The sequence below is a fragment of the Nomascus leucogenys genome, chromosome 2, assembly GCF_006542625.1.
Source record: "Nomascus leucogenys isolate Asia chromosome 2, Asia_NLE_v1, whole genome shotgun sequence".
Lineage (NCBI taxonomy): Eukaryota > Metazoa > Chordata > Mammalia > Primates > Hylobatidae > Nomascus > Nomascus leucogenys.
In genome coordinates, this window is record NC_044382.1 from 24,467,993 (window position 1) to 24,484,837 (window position 16,845).

The following is a 16,845-nucleotide window of genomic DNA, read 5'->3' on the forward strand; positions in this document are numbered from 1 at the left end:
CCAATTCGACTGAAATATAGATATCAAAATTTATTCAAAGCCAAGTGTGATGAGTTTTTGCCTATAATCTCAGCTCCTCAGGAGGCTGAAGCAAGAGGATTGCTTGAGCCCAGGAGTTTGAGACCAGCCTAGGCAACATAGCAAGACCCTGTCTCAAAAAAAAAAAAAAAAAAAAAAAAAAGAGAGAGAGAGAAGCAACAAGATCTAGTGGTAAAAGAAATGATAAATTATTGAGGTGATGGATTTCCCAATAACCTTGATTTGATCATTACATATTATATGCCCATATCAAAACATCACATGTATCTCATAAATATATACAATCATTATATAGCCATAATAATTAAAATTAAAAAGTAAATATCTAGAAAAAAAAGATCAGTGAAGATCAGTGGTAGTTCTAAAAACTACCTCCATTTCAAAGTAGTGATGAGTGTCCATGGGATTCAAGAGGTCTGTAAGTGATGTGAAAGCAAATGCTTTCCTTAGGCGACATCACAGGGCTTTGTTGCCTGCATTCGCAACTGAAGGGAACACGAAATTTCAGATAAAGGTTAATTTTTTAAAAAAATTCAACGTTTTTCTCATCCAACTTTACAGACTCCCCTGAATTCTACTGAGGGACACATCTGTGGACCCCAGGACTCTTGGATGAAGAAGAGGTTTCTTTTTCTGGACTGTCAGGAAAGAGCACTACAATGGGACACAAAGGGGCTAGGTCCTCATCCTGGCTCCACTTCCTAAGTCCTGAGCCAGAGAACATGTGCTGTCTTGCCCGGAGGCCTCTGGCCAGGCCACTCTCTCTACCCACAATGCTCTTGCTCATCCCCAACCCCTGGCTAGCCCTAGTTGTTCCTTTCAGAAGCTGTAGATAGCACCCCTTCGGAAGGCCTTCCTAGCTCTCAAACTGCAGACACACGGTCAGGGGTATCCTCTGTGGTCCCAAAGCACCCTGTGCCCAACCCTATTATTGATCTTCTCAACTATGGTGTAATGCCCAGCTCATGTCATCCATCCCCACCCCTTGCACAAGAGTGGGAGTTCCTTTGAGGCAACACTAATTATTCACTTATCCTTGTGATCCTAGCGTCAAGCACAGGGCTTGGCACATAGAAGACCTACATATTTACTATGAATAGATGAAAGAATGGAAGAAAGCTGTGACCACACCCAGCCTGTCTCTCTCTCACTGCAGAAATATTCTTCATTGCACACCAGTGATTCTCAACCCTCATTATATACAAGAATTGCTTTTGGAGATCTTAGAAAATACTGAGATCCAGGTCTCAGAGATTCAGATTTCAGTGGTCTGGGGTGGGGTCCTGGCCTTTGTATTTTAAAAAACCATCCAGGTGCAGCCAGGGTTGAGAACCCACAGTAACACAAGAACAGCAGCTGCGGTGAGAGAACAATGAATGAACTCCCCAGGTGAACTTCTTTCCTAGATTCAGAAAGATGAAATTAGTGCAGAATTTGGAACTCTGCAAGGAACTAAACACATACATTGAGTTTCTGACCCTCAGAGTCAGGTTACAGTTCCAAATCCAGTCACATCTGTGATAGCTGAACTACAAACAGTCTAGACTTACATGAAAAATTCTAGGGCTTAGCCAGGCACAGTGGCTCACACCTGTAATCCCGACACGTTGGGAGGCTGAGGCAGGAAGATCACTTGAGTCCAGGAGTTCAAAACCAGCCTAGGCAACATAGCGAGATCCTGCCTCTACCAAAAATACAAAAAATTCGCCAGCAGTGGTGGCACACACTTGTGGTCCCAGCTACACAGGAGGCTGAGGTGGGAGGATTGCTTGAGCTCAGGAGGCAGAGGTTGCAGTGAGCTGAGATCGTGCCACTGCACTCCAGCCTGGGTGATAGAGCGAGACCCTGTCTCGAAAAAAAAAAAAAAAATCTGGGATTTGACAGTGAAAACCATGAAACAAATGGCAAACTCCATGGGAAAGCACACTGAGGCCCCTGCTCTGTTCCCTCGCTGTAAGGCATCTTTGGGAAAAGGGCCCAATCCTAGGTGACAGCACATCTTTTACATCTACAAAGTAGAGATGATCATGGTAATGCCAACCTCAAAGTACTGCTGTAGGAACTAAAGGAGTTTATGGGGATGAAGGCATTTTGTAAGCTGCCAAACATGTTACCAAGATGAAGTCTTTAGCACTGCATTCTACTGATTGAGATCTTATAGGTGGAAAGACTTTTATGGTTCAGTGACTAAAACCACAGATTCTAGAGCCAGACTCCCTGGGTTCAAATTCTGGCTCCATCTCTTTTCAGCTATGTCATCCTATGCAAATTACTTAATCTTTTTGTGCCTCAATTCCTCATCTATGAAATGGTTATAATACCCTCACAGGGATTTTAGAAGATTTGACTGAGTTAATATACTTAAAATACTTGAAACAGTGGTTCTCAAATGCAAGCATGCATCAGAATCTCCTGCAGGCCTTGTTAAAACACTGATTGCTGGACCCTTCCCCATAGCTTTAATTCGGTACATCTGAGCTGGGGTCCAAGAACCTGCAGGTCTACCAAATTCCTAGGTGATGCTGATATTGCTGGTCTGGAAACCACACTTTGAGAACCACTGGCTTAGAAAAATGCCTGGCATACAGTAAGCAACTAATAAATGTTAGCTTTTATTATCTTTTCCTGGGCTCTATTTTCTTAGTCCCTGAGCAAAACTTATATTCCAGTGCTACTCAGCACTGCCTTCATGTGGAAGCAATTCTGAAATCTACTTGCAGTGATTCTCAAAGTGTGGTGCCAAGATAAGCAGCACCAGCATCCCCAGGGAACCTGTTTGAAATGCAAGTTCTTGGGCCCCCACCCAGACCTACTGAATCAACAGCTTTGAGTCCTCAATATCCTGTGTCCTAACAACCCTCCAAGTGATTCTAACGCACCTCAAGTTTAAGAACAGCTCTACCAGAAAATCACCATCATCACCACAATGACCCTTATTGAAAATGTACAGGGAGGCAGGATGGCTTAAGGTCCAGAGTACAGTTTTTGATTGAACTGGAGTCTAAGGCCTGGCTTATCCTGTTAATCACCTTATGACCTTAAGTGAGTTATGACCCTCCTTTAAGCCCCAGTTTTCTCACTGTAAAATTGGCATCATTACAGGACCTACCTCACAGCAACCTGAGATGATACAAATAAAGTGTTTGGCACATACTACCGGTTCAAAGAATGTTAGCTGCCATTGTTATCTTTATAATCATTCTGATATGTCTGCTCTCAATGTGATTAGAGATGGTTTATAACAGATACAAATATATAGAAAGATTTTTTTAAAAAGAAATAAAAACATCACACAGAAAGTGAAGAGAATGAAAGTCAAAAACTTCATGACAACTTGTCGTCTACATTGGGGTCTGAACTTCCCTTCAGCCCAGAGCAAAAGGGGAAATGCAGAGGCTACATAGTTCCACCTCCTGAAAAGAGGAAGGAGGCTGGCTCTTCTGGAGAGACAGTATCATCCCCTACCCCTCAACACCATGAACCTTTGCACAAATGCCTGTGTAAGAGGAGGGAGTCTCCGTCAGCAGGGCTCCATGTACCTGCTTCTTTAATTAATTCTCAACCACAGCCGGGGAAACATCCTCAGATCTCAGAATTTGAGAGATGTTACACTTACTTTGGGTGCCGGATATCTGGGAGAGAGCGATTCAAGGAGATTTTATCACTGACGTAGATGTTAAATCCATTTTCTCGGTACGCCTGATCCACTCTCTCAGCATCGGTCATGGGGTAAGGTCTTCCTTGTTCTCCATTTCCTAGAAGCAAAGAGCAAATTCGATGTTGCTAATGATATATGGGGGTACTGTATATGGAGTGGAGAAAAAAGGATGAAAAATATGATTAAACCTCCAAGATAAAACTTGATTAGCTCAGATTTTGCAGGGGGAAGTACAAAGAGTAGGAGAGGAGCAAGCATTTGTTCAGCCACTTTGCACATCTTGTTCTCATGTATTCACAGCGGCTCTGCAGGATGGAGATGAGACCTCTCATTCCATAGAAAGATAATCTGAGACTCAGAAAGGTTACAAAATCAGGAGTATGGATTCCAAAGCCCTTGCTCCCCTCACTCCGTCAGGAGCTCCAAAGACCCCTGCCCTCGGAGACCAGTCACTAGACAGCTAGGTCCGCCATCTGTGAGCTGATCAACCTTGGGCCAAGTCCCACCAGCTCCCAGAGCTAAAGCTTCCTCCTCTGATACCCACAGCACACTTTGGAGAGTCAAATGAGAGTTGCCTATTTGAAAGCTTTTTGTAAACTATAAATACTTCATAAACACGAGGAAAGATGATTACTGTAGGTAAGGCAAACTTTATAAGTAAATCAAAATTGCCATAAATGATAAAAGATGCTTTGATTTTATTTTTGTTTTTAGGCCAGCAAACAAATTAAGATCTGCCTACTCTAAACCAGGAGTGCCTGAAAAGTGTTGCTTTGAGTCACGGATTTTGGTGGGTTAAAGTGCTAGCTTTCCTCTCTCTGCACAACCCATCTGGAGGAGTCTGATACTCCAGGAAATTTTTCTCTAGGTTCCCAGGGTGCACATGGTAAGTGGGAACGTCCACATCAACCCCTGCAATAGTAGCTTCAGAATCTGTCATTGGTGAGGATCTTGAAGAAATGGCAATAAAACCAGCGGGTTAAAAATCATCTTGCCTTCTGGAGCTTGTGGACTGAGCAACACCGATTTACTCTGCAAAGTAAACATTGACAAAGTCAGATTTCCAGGAAGGTACAAGCTGAGACATGGAGCCCAAGGCTCTGACTACTCCAATCCAGTCAGAGAAGAAACAAGACTCTGTCATCTACAGCTTGTAATGCTTCATAAGATATCATGGATTAGACCCCAGGACAGATAACATGAGGGACCCAAACGCAGTAAGCAGGAGACCAGAAGTGTTTGCTCAGGGAGGGAAGCTTCAGGAGGGCAGTACCAGAGACCAATGCTGAGTTCAGGCCCTGGAGCCAGATGGAGTGGAGTTCCAAGGCTAGCCCTACCGTCCCCAGCTATGTCATCTTGGGCATGCCTTCAGCCTTTCCGAGTCTGAAGATTTTGCCCTTTGTATTAATTAGAATGAGAAGGTTCAATGTGAATGATGTGATGATTAAGGAGGTAATGCAGGCAAGATGCCTGGCACATAGTTAGCATTCGACAGATGCAGGTTATTATTATTCTTAATGTCTCCACTGCTCGTTACTCTTGTCTTGCTGGTTAGCCTAGTGTTAATAATTCTGGTATGTCTGGCAAATCAGCTCTTCCCAAACATTTTCTTTCTTAATTTAAGCAGCACCGGCTGGGCATGATGGCTCACACCTGTAATCCCAGCACTTTGGAAGGCTGAGGTGGGCAGATCACTTGAGGCCAGGAGTTTGAGACCAGCCTGGCCAACATAGTGAAACCCCAACTCTACTAAAAATACAAAAATTAGCCTGGCGAGGTGGCATAGGTCTGTAATCCCAGCTACTTGGGAGGCTAAGGCAGGAGAATCACTTGAACCTGGGAGGTAGAGGTTGCAGTAAGCAAAGATTGCACCACTGAATTCCAGCTTGGGTGACAGAGTGAGACTCCATCTCAAAAAAAAAAAAAAAAGCAGCACCCATTCCCCCTTCTCATTTTCTGGCATCTCTAGATTTCTCTCATCATCAGTTAAGTTATTGCACCAGCTCTATTCAGAGCCTTGTGGTAAGCTGGTTTTGTCATAATGTAATTTTTAAAAATCAATAGTGGTCAGAGCCTTTAACAGAGATAAAAATGAATAAAATATTAATACCAATCCCTTAGATTTCTATAGTGCTTTCTAGTATTGCAAAGCTACTACATACTCATTGCTTTATTAGTAACATCCTGAGGTTGTCAAAGCAGGATGCATGAGTCCCACGGACAGATGGAAAAACTCTGGGAGTATGGACTTTATCTACTGATTAGATGGCTGTAAGTGGCATCAGAGCTGCTCTCCTGACTCCTTAGTCCAGGCTCCCTAGAGTTGATTCTCCATATAATTTCTGTACCACCTTACCCCAACCCTTCCCAACTCACCAGTGTAAATGGAACTTCTCCCAAGACTAATTAGCCAAAGAAAACTTTAGCTGAAGCACTCTAAGTTGACTCAGTCTCATGGCTGCAGTGTTAGGTAGGAATCAACTCTGCCCTCCCTCCAGACCTGGGTTCAAATTCCAAGTTTGCCTCTTTCTTTCTGTGCAACAGTGGGCAGATTACCACCCCTCTTAGAGCCACAGGCCCCTTCTTATTAAATGGGCCATAAAGGTTGATCTGAGGTTTCACAGAGGAAATTTCCAAGTACAGAGCATGGATCTTCCTCACCACAGGTGTTCAATAAATGTTGGCTCTTATTATTACTGCTCCTTGTTTTAGTTGTAATCTCATAAGGGAGAGATATTTCTATCCTATAGAAATAAAATACAAAATATCCTTTATGAGGGAGACATTTTCTATCACCCAATAAAGGTGGCAGGCAAATTCTTTCAGGCAGCAGATCTGGTGATGGGAGTGGAGAAAGGGGTCAGCTAACCGGTGAAGAGGGGCATCTGGGAATCAGGGGAAGGGATGGTGGCTGACAGGGAGGGAGCCAACAGGAGGTCCAGACACCTCTGCTAAACACACACATGAACACACACACACACACACACATACACAAGCATATGTGCATATGCCCTTCACAGAGCCCACCCATGGCCAATTCTGCCCTCCGTACCTACGTGCTGAGCGTCCCTCTGGATGGCCTCCTTGTCATGCCAGTCCTTCAGCTTCTGCCCATCTCCCAAGAAAAACGTTTTCTTTTGTCGACTGTGCGAGCCCTTAAAAAAAGACAAAAACTGTGAAAAATAGAAAAGGGCAAATAAATTCAGTAACACAGGCCCAGGAGTTACACTGCCTAAGGGAGCTTTGTATTGACCAGATGCCGGTCATCCTTTATCCACGCCCTCAGCATACCTTTGTTGGTGCCTTGCCATGTGCCAGCTAGGTGTGCAAAGGTCAGCAAGATGACAGGAATGCAGCGTCTACCTTTCAGGAACTCACAAATCGGTGGTAAAGAAAAAAGATGAACACATTCTTTTCACCCAAGGGAGAAAGTGTGCAGTGTGGTGCTACCCCACAGAAATATAACATGAGCCACATAGGTAATCTGAAATTTTCTAGTATCCACATTTTAAAAAGTAGGTGAAGTTGTTTTCATAATGTACTCTACCTAAAATATTACCACTTCAACATGCAATCAATGTAATACACTGATTAACGTATTTTACATTCTTTTTTTTAGGGGGGTGGGGAGTGGGAGACAAGGTCTCACTCTGTTGGCCAGGCTAGAGTGCAGTGGCACCATGACGGCTCACTGCAGCCTCGAACTCCTGGGCTCAAACGATTCTCCATCCTCAACCTCTGAGTAGCTGGGACTACAGGTACATGCTACCATACCAGCAAATTATTTTTTGTAGCGATGGGGTCACCCTATGTTACCCAGGTTGGTCTTGAACTCCTGGGCTCAAGCTGTCCTCCCACCTCAGCCTCCCAAAGTGCTGGGATTACAGGCATGAGCCACCATGTCCGACCTACATTCTTTTTTTTGTACTGCCTTTGAAATCCAGTGTGTATTTTACACCTATGTTCATCTCGATTCAGACCCATTTCAAGTGCTCAACAGTTGCATGTGGCTTGGATAGGGCAAGGGCTCAGAGAATGCACTACATGAGTTCAGTTCCACTGGGAGAAATGGAGAATGTTTCATGGACCTGAGTGCATTTGGGCTGGGCCTCAGACAGGCCGACAAGAGAGGCAGGCAAGACAAACATCCTGGGCACTGACTTGTGATGTTTGGGTAAAGAACGGCAAAGCTGTGTGTGGCCCAAGGAGAAGGAGTGCCACAAGCAAGAGCAGACGGCAGGTCTTGGACATCTGTATGGTCTTGAGGGCCCAGACCCAAAGAGAGTAAACATGTGGCAAATGGGCATGGACTGTATGAACAAGCAATTGAATGGCTGAAAGAAAAAAAAAAAAAAAAAAAATATATATATATATATATAGCAGCCCCAAGAGAGCAGCCCCCAGGGGCTGGGCTTTGACAGCATTTATCATTTACCTGGGGAGGTGAGCCCACCCTCATGCGCCCATTAGGAAGCAGTTTCCCTAATTAAAGGAGGCTGCATTCCAGTGACTGGGGTCAGCAGAAGGAACCTGATACTTTCTCAAGCCAACAGTCAAGTCAAAGGCCTCCAGGCCCAGAGCCTTCCCCAGGTAATGCTGCACGACACAGCTACTTACGTATCTTCCCTGTTCATGTAAATACTTTCTGAATCACCTTGCCCATTACAAATCTTGCAGACTTGTTCTTGCCACTGTGGCAGGCAGAATCCAATAGTGCTATTTCCTATATAATTAACTTCAAAGGCCCTGATGTGTGGTGTGCTGGACATTAGTGCTAACAAGAAGCCCCCTGAATAAAATCGTCCCTGTGCTTGTTTATTAAGCCTCTGGTTGATCCCTTTGTTAGCAGGTTTTCCACAATGGCTCAACATCTTTATAATAGCTCTAGTAATAATAACAATCCTTTGTATTCTCTCTCCTATAGACCTCTCTGAATTGCAAGAAGATAATTCTGAAAGTTGGTGTGCTAGATGTCTTGGTTAGAGAGGGGAAAAAAAAAACTACAAAAACTAAGGCCGCATGCTTTCAACAGTTCTCAGAATTCTTAGAAATCACAGAAGCTGAGCTGGAAGGTCCTTATGGAACCACCTAATCAGTTCAGGATACAGTTCTACAGGAGGAGCCCCTGGCACTGCCTTGGGAAGAGGAAGGCTGAGAGTAGGGGCTTGCTCTGCCCGCTCTTCAATCAGAGCAACAACACATCTGTTTTATGTACTGGGGTTGCATGTGGGATTTCATTTGAAGACAGTTCTTCTGCTAAAAATAAATAGATATCAAATTTCCTACACAAGCAAATAAATATATTTGGAAGCTGAGCTAGGACCACTTCCCTATACCACAGACAGAGAAACCAAGCATTGGGGTAGGCCAGGAACCTGCCCAAGGTAATATTCTGCTTCTGTGATGTCAAGGTTGATCAGTTAGGGGCTAGTTAGCTCTCCTTTCTCCAGCCCTCCCTCCCGATCTCTTTTTCCTCTTCTGCTGCCCACAGATTGGAAACTTTGGTTGATTACTTCAGCCCACTGGTGGGACTAGAGGCTCTGCAAACTGAGGATCCTTTAATGGAAGGCACAAAACTAAAGCCATGGTGCTCAAAGTGTTGTATCTGAAGGGGACAGGATGGGCGCCACCTGGGAACTTGCCAGAAATGCAAGTTCCCAGGGTCTTACCCTGGACCTCCAGAAGCAGAAGCTCTGGGGATGGGGCCCAGCAATCCATGTTTTAGCAAGCCCTCAAAGAGATTCTGATACACGCTGAGGTTTGAGAACCACTGGTCTACAATGAAGCAGACGATAATCCTACCTGATCTGTGTTGGTCACATCGAGTTGAGCAGATAATTATCATAGAAGGCTGCAAAACTTTGAGGCCTGTGGGCCAAATGTGGTCACTGGCAAACAACCTGGTGGCTTTCAAGGTGCTTTTTGTTTTGTTTTGGTTTTCTTAATTCTAGTGTGAAAATGGGGAGATTTCATATTGTTTTATCAAGATTTTTGGCTTCTCTTGAAAACCTAAAAGACATGCCAGTACTGGGCTGACTTCCCTCAGCTCATCAGCTGGGCTGTGTGGATGGGGCACATCTCCCCAGTTTGCCACAGTCCCTACCATTCCTTATTGCATTTCACCTGCCTCCCATCTCTCATTTTTGTTACCTGCCTGGCCCTGGTGAGCTTGAAACATGCTGGGATACTCAGGAATGTATCCTGGTTGGGGAAGATTAGAAACTATGAGGACTAGGAGAAAAGCCCTGAAGGACATGGGAGAAGTTATTTTGTTCTATGAAGTCCTAAGGCTACACTGAGGGTCAATGGTAGATGTTACTGAATGATTGAAGGGCCTCAGACAGAGAAGAAATTCCAAAAGTTGGGTTGCTGCTAGGATGAAATAAGACCATTTGGAAGAATATATTAGAAGTGGCCAGGAATAGAAAGATTGAGTGTTTATCAGGATGTGAAGGAGAAGAATCAAGTGCAGGGTTGGGACTAGTGCTTCTCAAATTTTAATGTGCAGGAGAATTATGTGGGGATCTTGTTAATGCTGATTCTGGTACAGTAGATCTAGGGTGGGGCCTGAGATTCTGCATTTCTAACAAGAACCCAGGTGATGCTGACGCTGCTGGGCCAAAAAAGACACTTTGAGTAGCACGGGTTTGGCAACCTTTAAAGGGCACTTCAAGAGTCTAAGATTCCATGAAGGGTACTATTTCCTCTACAAGCTTGTGAAAGTCTTCCAGTGCTACTGGGAATGGGGTACAGGAATAAATCTCACTGTTTTGACCTCACAGAAGTAAACTCCTAGAATCTTGTTCTCAAAATGAAACACTGGATTGCTGAACTGATGGCATTGAGAATTAAGGCTCCAAAATCCTGGGAGTTTCATACCTAACTCCACTGCCTTTGCCTTATGATGCACACTGCTCCCTCTATCCCTCCCTCCCAGGGTCTGCAGAGATGAACTATGCTGTTTTAGGTCTCATTGATCCTTATATCTTCCCTAAACCAGGAGGACTTTGGAGCCTGCTGACACAGGGAGTTCTACATGTCTAAGCATGCAGGTGCTAGAGTCCTCAGCCATCTGAGCTAAGTAGCTGCTCAGAGACAGTTAGTCCACCTCTGCTCATCTTACAGATAAAGGAACTGAAGTCCAAACAAGCCAAGCTACCCAACCAAGGCCTCACAGCAGGCAAGAAGATGAAAACCATGTCCTTTGACTCCCAGGTTAGTTTTTAGTGGGAAAGAACCCTTGAGTGTGACCTTGCATGAGCTACAGGAGTCACAGGTACCTCAATTTTCCCACCTGGAAAATGGAGACAGCACTACCTGCCCAAAAGGTACTTTCAGATGAACCGAGACAATCACAAACAGTATAGCCTAAGCACTCTCCTAATTTACACATGGATTGAGGACACTGACTCCTTTAAGATTTTAAGAATCTACTGTAAATTGACATCTCACCAAGTCATGTAGATATGGAACTCAAATTTTATTGTATAGGTTAAAAACTATCCCAGTTATAGGTCTGGGCCTTCAGTAGGGTGGAAAACTAGTTTCAGCCTTAAAATTATAGAGTTGGTCAGGCGTGGTGGCTCACACCTGTAATCCCAATACTTTGGGAGGCCGAGGTGGGCGGATCACTTGAGGTCAGTTTGAGACCAGCCTGGCCAACATGGTGAAACCGTGTCTCTACTAAAAATACAAAAAAAAAAAAAAAAAAAAAAAAAATTAGCTGAGTGTCGTGGCACACACCTGTAATCCCAGCTACTTGGGAGGCTAAGGCAGTAGAATCACTTGAACCCAGGAAGCAGAGGTTGTGGTGAGCCGCGATTATGCCACTGCACTCCAGCCTGGGCAACAGAGTGAGACTCCGTCTCAAAAAAAAAAAAAAATTACAGAGTACATGGATCCCGAAGGGCCCTAAGAATCCTGTCCAAAAACCTTAACAGAAGTTGTGGTCAATTTCAGGTGGTTTAGGAGCCTCTGAAGACAATCCATGGAATTTCTAGAGATAGTGCAGATTAAGAAACCCCAGATCATCTGAACTATCACCAAATGTTTACTGACACCTACTCTGTACAAAGCAGTGTGTCAGGCACCAGGGATTCAGGTTTGACAGCACAGATACTGTGTAGGCCTAATGAGGTTTACAGAAAGATCAGTCTCTTTCAAAAGGTGGTTCTTGGAGAACCTGGGCCCTTATTATAGATGCAAATTCCTGGACTCACACCCTGAACCTACTAAGTAAAAGTATCTACAGATAGGAGCCCAGGAAGATATCTTTTTTAGAAAACACATTCTCTATGTGATTCTAATTCACAATAAAGTTGGAAGACCTTTGTTCTAAATCTAGCTGCCTCATTTTACAGACATGAAATCTGAGGCTAACAGAGTAGAATGGACTTGCCCTAAATCCTACAGCTTTTCAGCCCCAAGGACCAAATCAGAGCTCGCAGTTCTCTCCCTGGAATAGACTGTAAGCTTCTTGAAGGCAGGGGCATTACACCACTGCACTTTCATAGGCCAATACCTGACTCATCTTAGGCCCTTGAAAAATACTAGCTGAATGAAAGAATGAATGAATGCTCATCAATGGGAAAGGTAGTCTAGTTTAATGACTCGGAACATTCTGGTTCCAGAGTTAGGAAAACCTAGGTTTTACTTCCTGGGCAGGTGGACCCCAGTTTCCCTGACTGATAAATAGAGAAAACTAACAGAATAAGAGTATCTGTTGGGTGGATTAAATGAGCTAATCTGGGACAAAGTGTCCCCGTGTCTGGGACAAAGTTAGGTCCTCTCCTAGTAAAGGTGAGCTACTATGAATACATTATTTTTAGGGAAAGTTTATGAAAACACGGTATGTTCCAGTGTTTGTGATAACCATGTTTGGAGGAATAGGAGAGCGAATGGGAAACTAATAAGAAAAACTGTGGGTCCTGCAGAGGCAACCTATCTAACACCTGATTCAATTCAACTGGCTCTTGCTGATAACAGGATTTAGAGTTTCCTCATTAACAGGATGTCATATGCCCACGTTGAAACACAATGTTCTTCAAGGAAAGAAAAAAGTCTTAGTTAACAGTGGCATTCTACAATAGAAACAAATGCCACAAGACCATTAACAACAGAAAAGGCAGGTACATTGCTTCTCAAAAGACAGCAATTCTTATGCAATAGCAATCACTTAATATTATGTAAAAGAGCACGTCTGGATTTTTCAATCCAGAGGTAGTATTAAGTTTCTTTAATTCTGTAGGCTCAAAGATTTGTCTACAAAAGCTGTGATTATTTTCCTTCAACAACCATCTTTTGCTACTTTGCTTTCTTTTGGTTTCCAGATGTCCTTCCGCTACAGGAAGCAAAGGGGTTAGGAAGGCACATGGCAAGAGAAGTGAGGGAGAGTGTGTGGAGGAGACTGGCAGAATCAATGTGGAAATCATATTAAATAATAAATTGGCAATGGATTTTGACTGGCTGCTCTAAATAACTGCTTCTGGTATCTGCATGCTTTTACTTAACATTCCACTAAAAGAATCGATTAGTGTTCAAACACACACACACACACACACACACACAAATGGAATTTTAATCTTTGTTTAATCACTATTTAGCAGGCCTGGCAGCCTTTGGAGGTAGGAAAGAATGGTGGTGAAGCAAGCCAACTACATTCCGCACAAGAAGGAAGATTTGTTAAAGTGCATACTCTAATCCCAAGACTGCAGACTTGGCAAAGAGCATCTCTGGCTGAGCTGGCTAGTGTCTTCAAAACAATGAAAGGGCTGTATGCGCTCAAACAGCAATGTCAGAAGGAAAGCTGAGCAGGTCATCTGCTTCATCCACAGTCTGAGGCTGTGTTAGAGACCAGGCTCTGCTGCAAATTTTAGGATGGCTTCCCTCCACCTTCCTCTCAAAGAACACTACAAAGGCAATGAAATGATTTTGCTTTGAGGTTTAAATAACTATATAATTTTAAACATTTGTTTCTCTACCAAGTAGATTAATAAACTTCTCTCTCTCTCTCTCACACACACACACACACAAAACACACACACACACTCTCTCTCTCTCTCTCTCACACACACACACACACACACACACACACACACACAGCAAAGCAATCTCTTCAAGATTATCTTCAAGGTTACCTTCAAAGAGGACCAGGTAGGGCTTAATTTAGCTCAAAGCATATAAAGTTTAAACAAGGGAGTCTGGACAATTAGATAAATGTACTTTCTTCATGAGTTTTGAGGACATAAGCTGGATTGTTTTTATTAATTCATTCATCCAAAAAATGATTATTGAGGGCCTACTATGGCCAAAGACCTCTGGGAGAGACAAAGATGAACAAGGTAGTCCATGGCCTCCACAAACAGCTATGAGACAAGTATATAAGGAAGGAAAACACACATACACACACACAAGCCTATAACATAGTGCCTTGAAAGCTGTACAGATAAATTCGATAGATATTTACAAAAGCCAAAAATTAAATTCTATGTGGGATGATAGGGGAAGAATTCCTACAGAAGCAGTCTTTGACAGGAACCTGAGAGAAGGGGTGGGATTTTAACTGGTAGCAGTTGAGAGGTGGGGGTTGGGGGTGGAATCCAGCTAGAGGGAAAGTACATGGAAAGAATGGGAGTTAGAAAGTGAAGGGCATATTTACTTAATGGCAAGGAGCCTGATTTGGCTGGAGTGAGCAGGATGCAAAAACGAGTCACGAGCAATAAGACCAGGAAGGAAGTCTGGACCAGAATTGGAGGGCCTTACTTTTGAGCTGCTTGGCAGGTGGGAGCCACAGTAAGCCTTTGAGCAAGGAACAGGCTGAAGTAGAACTCCAAGAATAAAATACGTTACTACCTATCCACTTTAAATTAATCTCAGAATCCTCCTCCTCCCATGAGAAATGCAAGGAGAAAGATGATTTTGTTTTCATTCCGAGAAAATGTCCCCTTTTCATAGGCTGAGGCTCATTCATTCTGGTACCCCACAGTCAGACTTAAGTGAGGCTGACCTAACCCTAGCACCTATCCAGTAGGCTGCTGTTTTGAGAAAACTTAACTTTCACTATAACCAGGACCAAGCTGTATGAAAAAACAATCAAACCTGAATGGCACTATTTCTGAATGGAAGGAGGCACTACAACCCAGCAACCACGAGATTACGTCAGGCAAGTCCTGCTGTTCCAATCAGTAATGGGGCTGTGTCTGTTGTCCCTGCTCCAGTAACTCCACTGTCTCAACACTAGGATGTTGAAATCTGAAATCTGGCCCTTCCCTAAGAGGGGAAGTTCACTCACAGATAGGAGCCATTGTTTCAAAGGGCTGATCCTGTGTTTCCAAGGGCAGAACCATATCAACCCTCCAATTCCTTTGTTCGGTGTAGGTAGCTCTAGAAAAGGTCATTTGCTACATAAGGCGTGAAAGCTCATTAGAAGACTTTTTAAACAGCAGGGAGAAAAAAAAGCCAAGATACTTTGGAATGTCTGTTATTTAAAGGGCAAACAGAATCTTCAGTAGCTTTTCCCTTACATTCTAAAAGAACAATTTCAACACTTTCTTCAGGATAAGTGCCCAAATGTTTTATCACTGGGAAAAAAAAAACCAAATCGACTCTGATCGATAATTTGATAATGTTCATCTGAGTCTCTTACCTACCATCTGTCCATCTGTCTGTCTATCCATCTGTCCATCAACTTAAGTGTATGATGAACACAAGCACAAATCAGGCGTTGTGCTAGGTGCTGAGGATATACTGGTGAGGAAGACGGACAGAGGTCCTGCTCTCATAGAGCTTATAGAAGCATGTGTGGTGGGGGAGAAATGTAGACTTTCATCCAAAACTACAGGTAAATTAAAAAAGCTACAGTGGCAAGCCATAAAAGAGGGGTACATGGTACAAAGAGTCCCTTTCTTTCAGATCAGACTGGGGGGGATCTGATCCAGCCTGCAAGGCTTTCTTGAGAAAATTGAGAAAATTGGATTAGAGGTTAACTCAGTAGAAAGAGGAGTACAGAGCATTCCAGACAGAGGGAAAAGTAAAGACATACAAAGACTCTGTGGCTGAGCAACATGAATCATAGGAGGGCCTGGAAGAGCAGTGTGTGTGGTGCACAGAGAAGCAGGGAAAGTCTGGTAGGAATGAGAGGTGGGCAGGGGTGAGGATTCTGTCTTTCCTCCAGGAGCATTTAGAAATACAAGTGTTCTATATAAGGAGGTGTTTGGATCAGGTTGCATTTGGAAAGCTCTCTTGTAGCCAAGTAGAAAAGGGATTAGGAGGCCAAGAGGAGGGGTGGAGGCTGGGAAGGAGGCTATCACAGTGGTGCAGGTAGAGATGATGTTAGCTTGTGCTGGGAAGGCAGAAGTGGGGGTGGGCACACACAGATTTTTTTTAAAAAATAGGGTTACTAGGGTCCTGTGGGTTTGAGTCAAGAAATATAGCCTGAGAACTTGTACAGTCAGGTGAGAAGTTCATCTGTAAGATCTGGATATCCACAGTCCCACAGATGCAGGTGAAACCCACCTGGGACCTGAGCCCAGCTCTCTCCTCACCTAGCTTGGTGTGTGTGTCATCACATGTCACTTTTAAGTTTCAATACTGTCCACAGAAAGCAAGTCAGGAAATCAGACCTAATGAGAAAGGATTTTATGTCTATTTCACCTTCAAGAATTCAGTGACACATAGTCAAGAAAGAAGAGAGAAATCCTAGAGGGGTGGTGGCGAGACTCCCGTGCTCATGTGCAGTGTGCCTGTGCCCTCACAGTGTCCCTGGAGGCCCCTGTTCTCTCCGGCCCCTGGAAGTGTGAGTGTTCTGTGCTGGGGAAGCCTACTCTAGGAAGATAAGTATTTTCATTACCTAAGAAGGCACTGTGATTACTTCAACCAAAGAAACAGTCATCACTGGTGTTCAAGCTGGAGTTAAAACTGCCTACACTGGACTTTTTAGAGGTGGTGTGTCTTCATATTCCATGGGTGATTGTCAAGGGTGATTCTGATTTTGTGTTATTTTCACCTTAAGTGGTGAGTTTATTATAGCCTAACTCTTTCATGAGATTAGACTTGACTATATTATTATCATCATTATATCCACTTTGTAGATGACAAAACTGAGGCTTGGAGAGAAAATCGATATGAAAGCGTTTTGCAAACTGCCAACC

At 43.6% G+C, this 16,845-nt stretch overlaps 1 protein-coding gene across 3 annotated transcripts in view; it reads right to left on the reverse strand.

Annotated features, from left to right (window-relative positions):
- The window catches only part of GALNT10 (polypeptide N-acetylgalactosaminyltransferase 10), a 230,581-nt gene that overhangs the window by 119,098 nt on the left and 94,638 nt on the right, over positions 1 to 16,845 (reverse strand). For all 3 annotated transcript variants that reach the window (XM_030826071.1, XM_030826063.1, XM_030826057.1), the window contains exons 2-3: positions 6,750 to 6,852; positions 3,656 to 3,794 (exon numbers count right to left, since the gene is read on the reverse strand). In XM_030826071.1, coding sequence (XP_030681931.1) covers positions 3,656 to 3,794; positions 6,750 to 6,852 — 242 coding nt within the window. The remainder of the gene's footprint in view (positions 1 to 3,655; positions 3,795 to 6,749; positions 6,853 to 16,845) is intronic.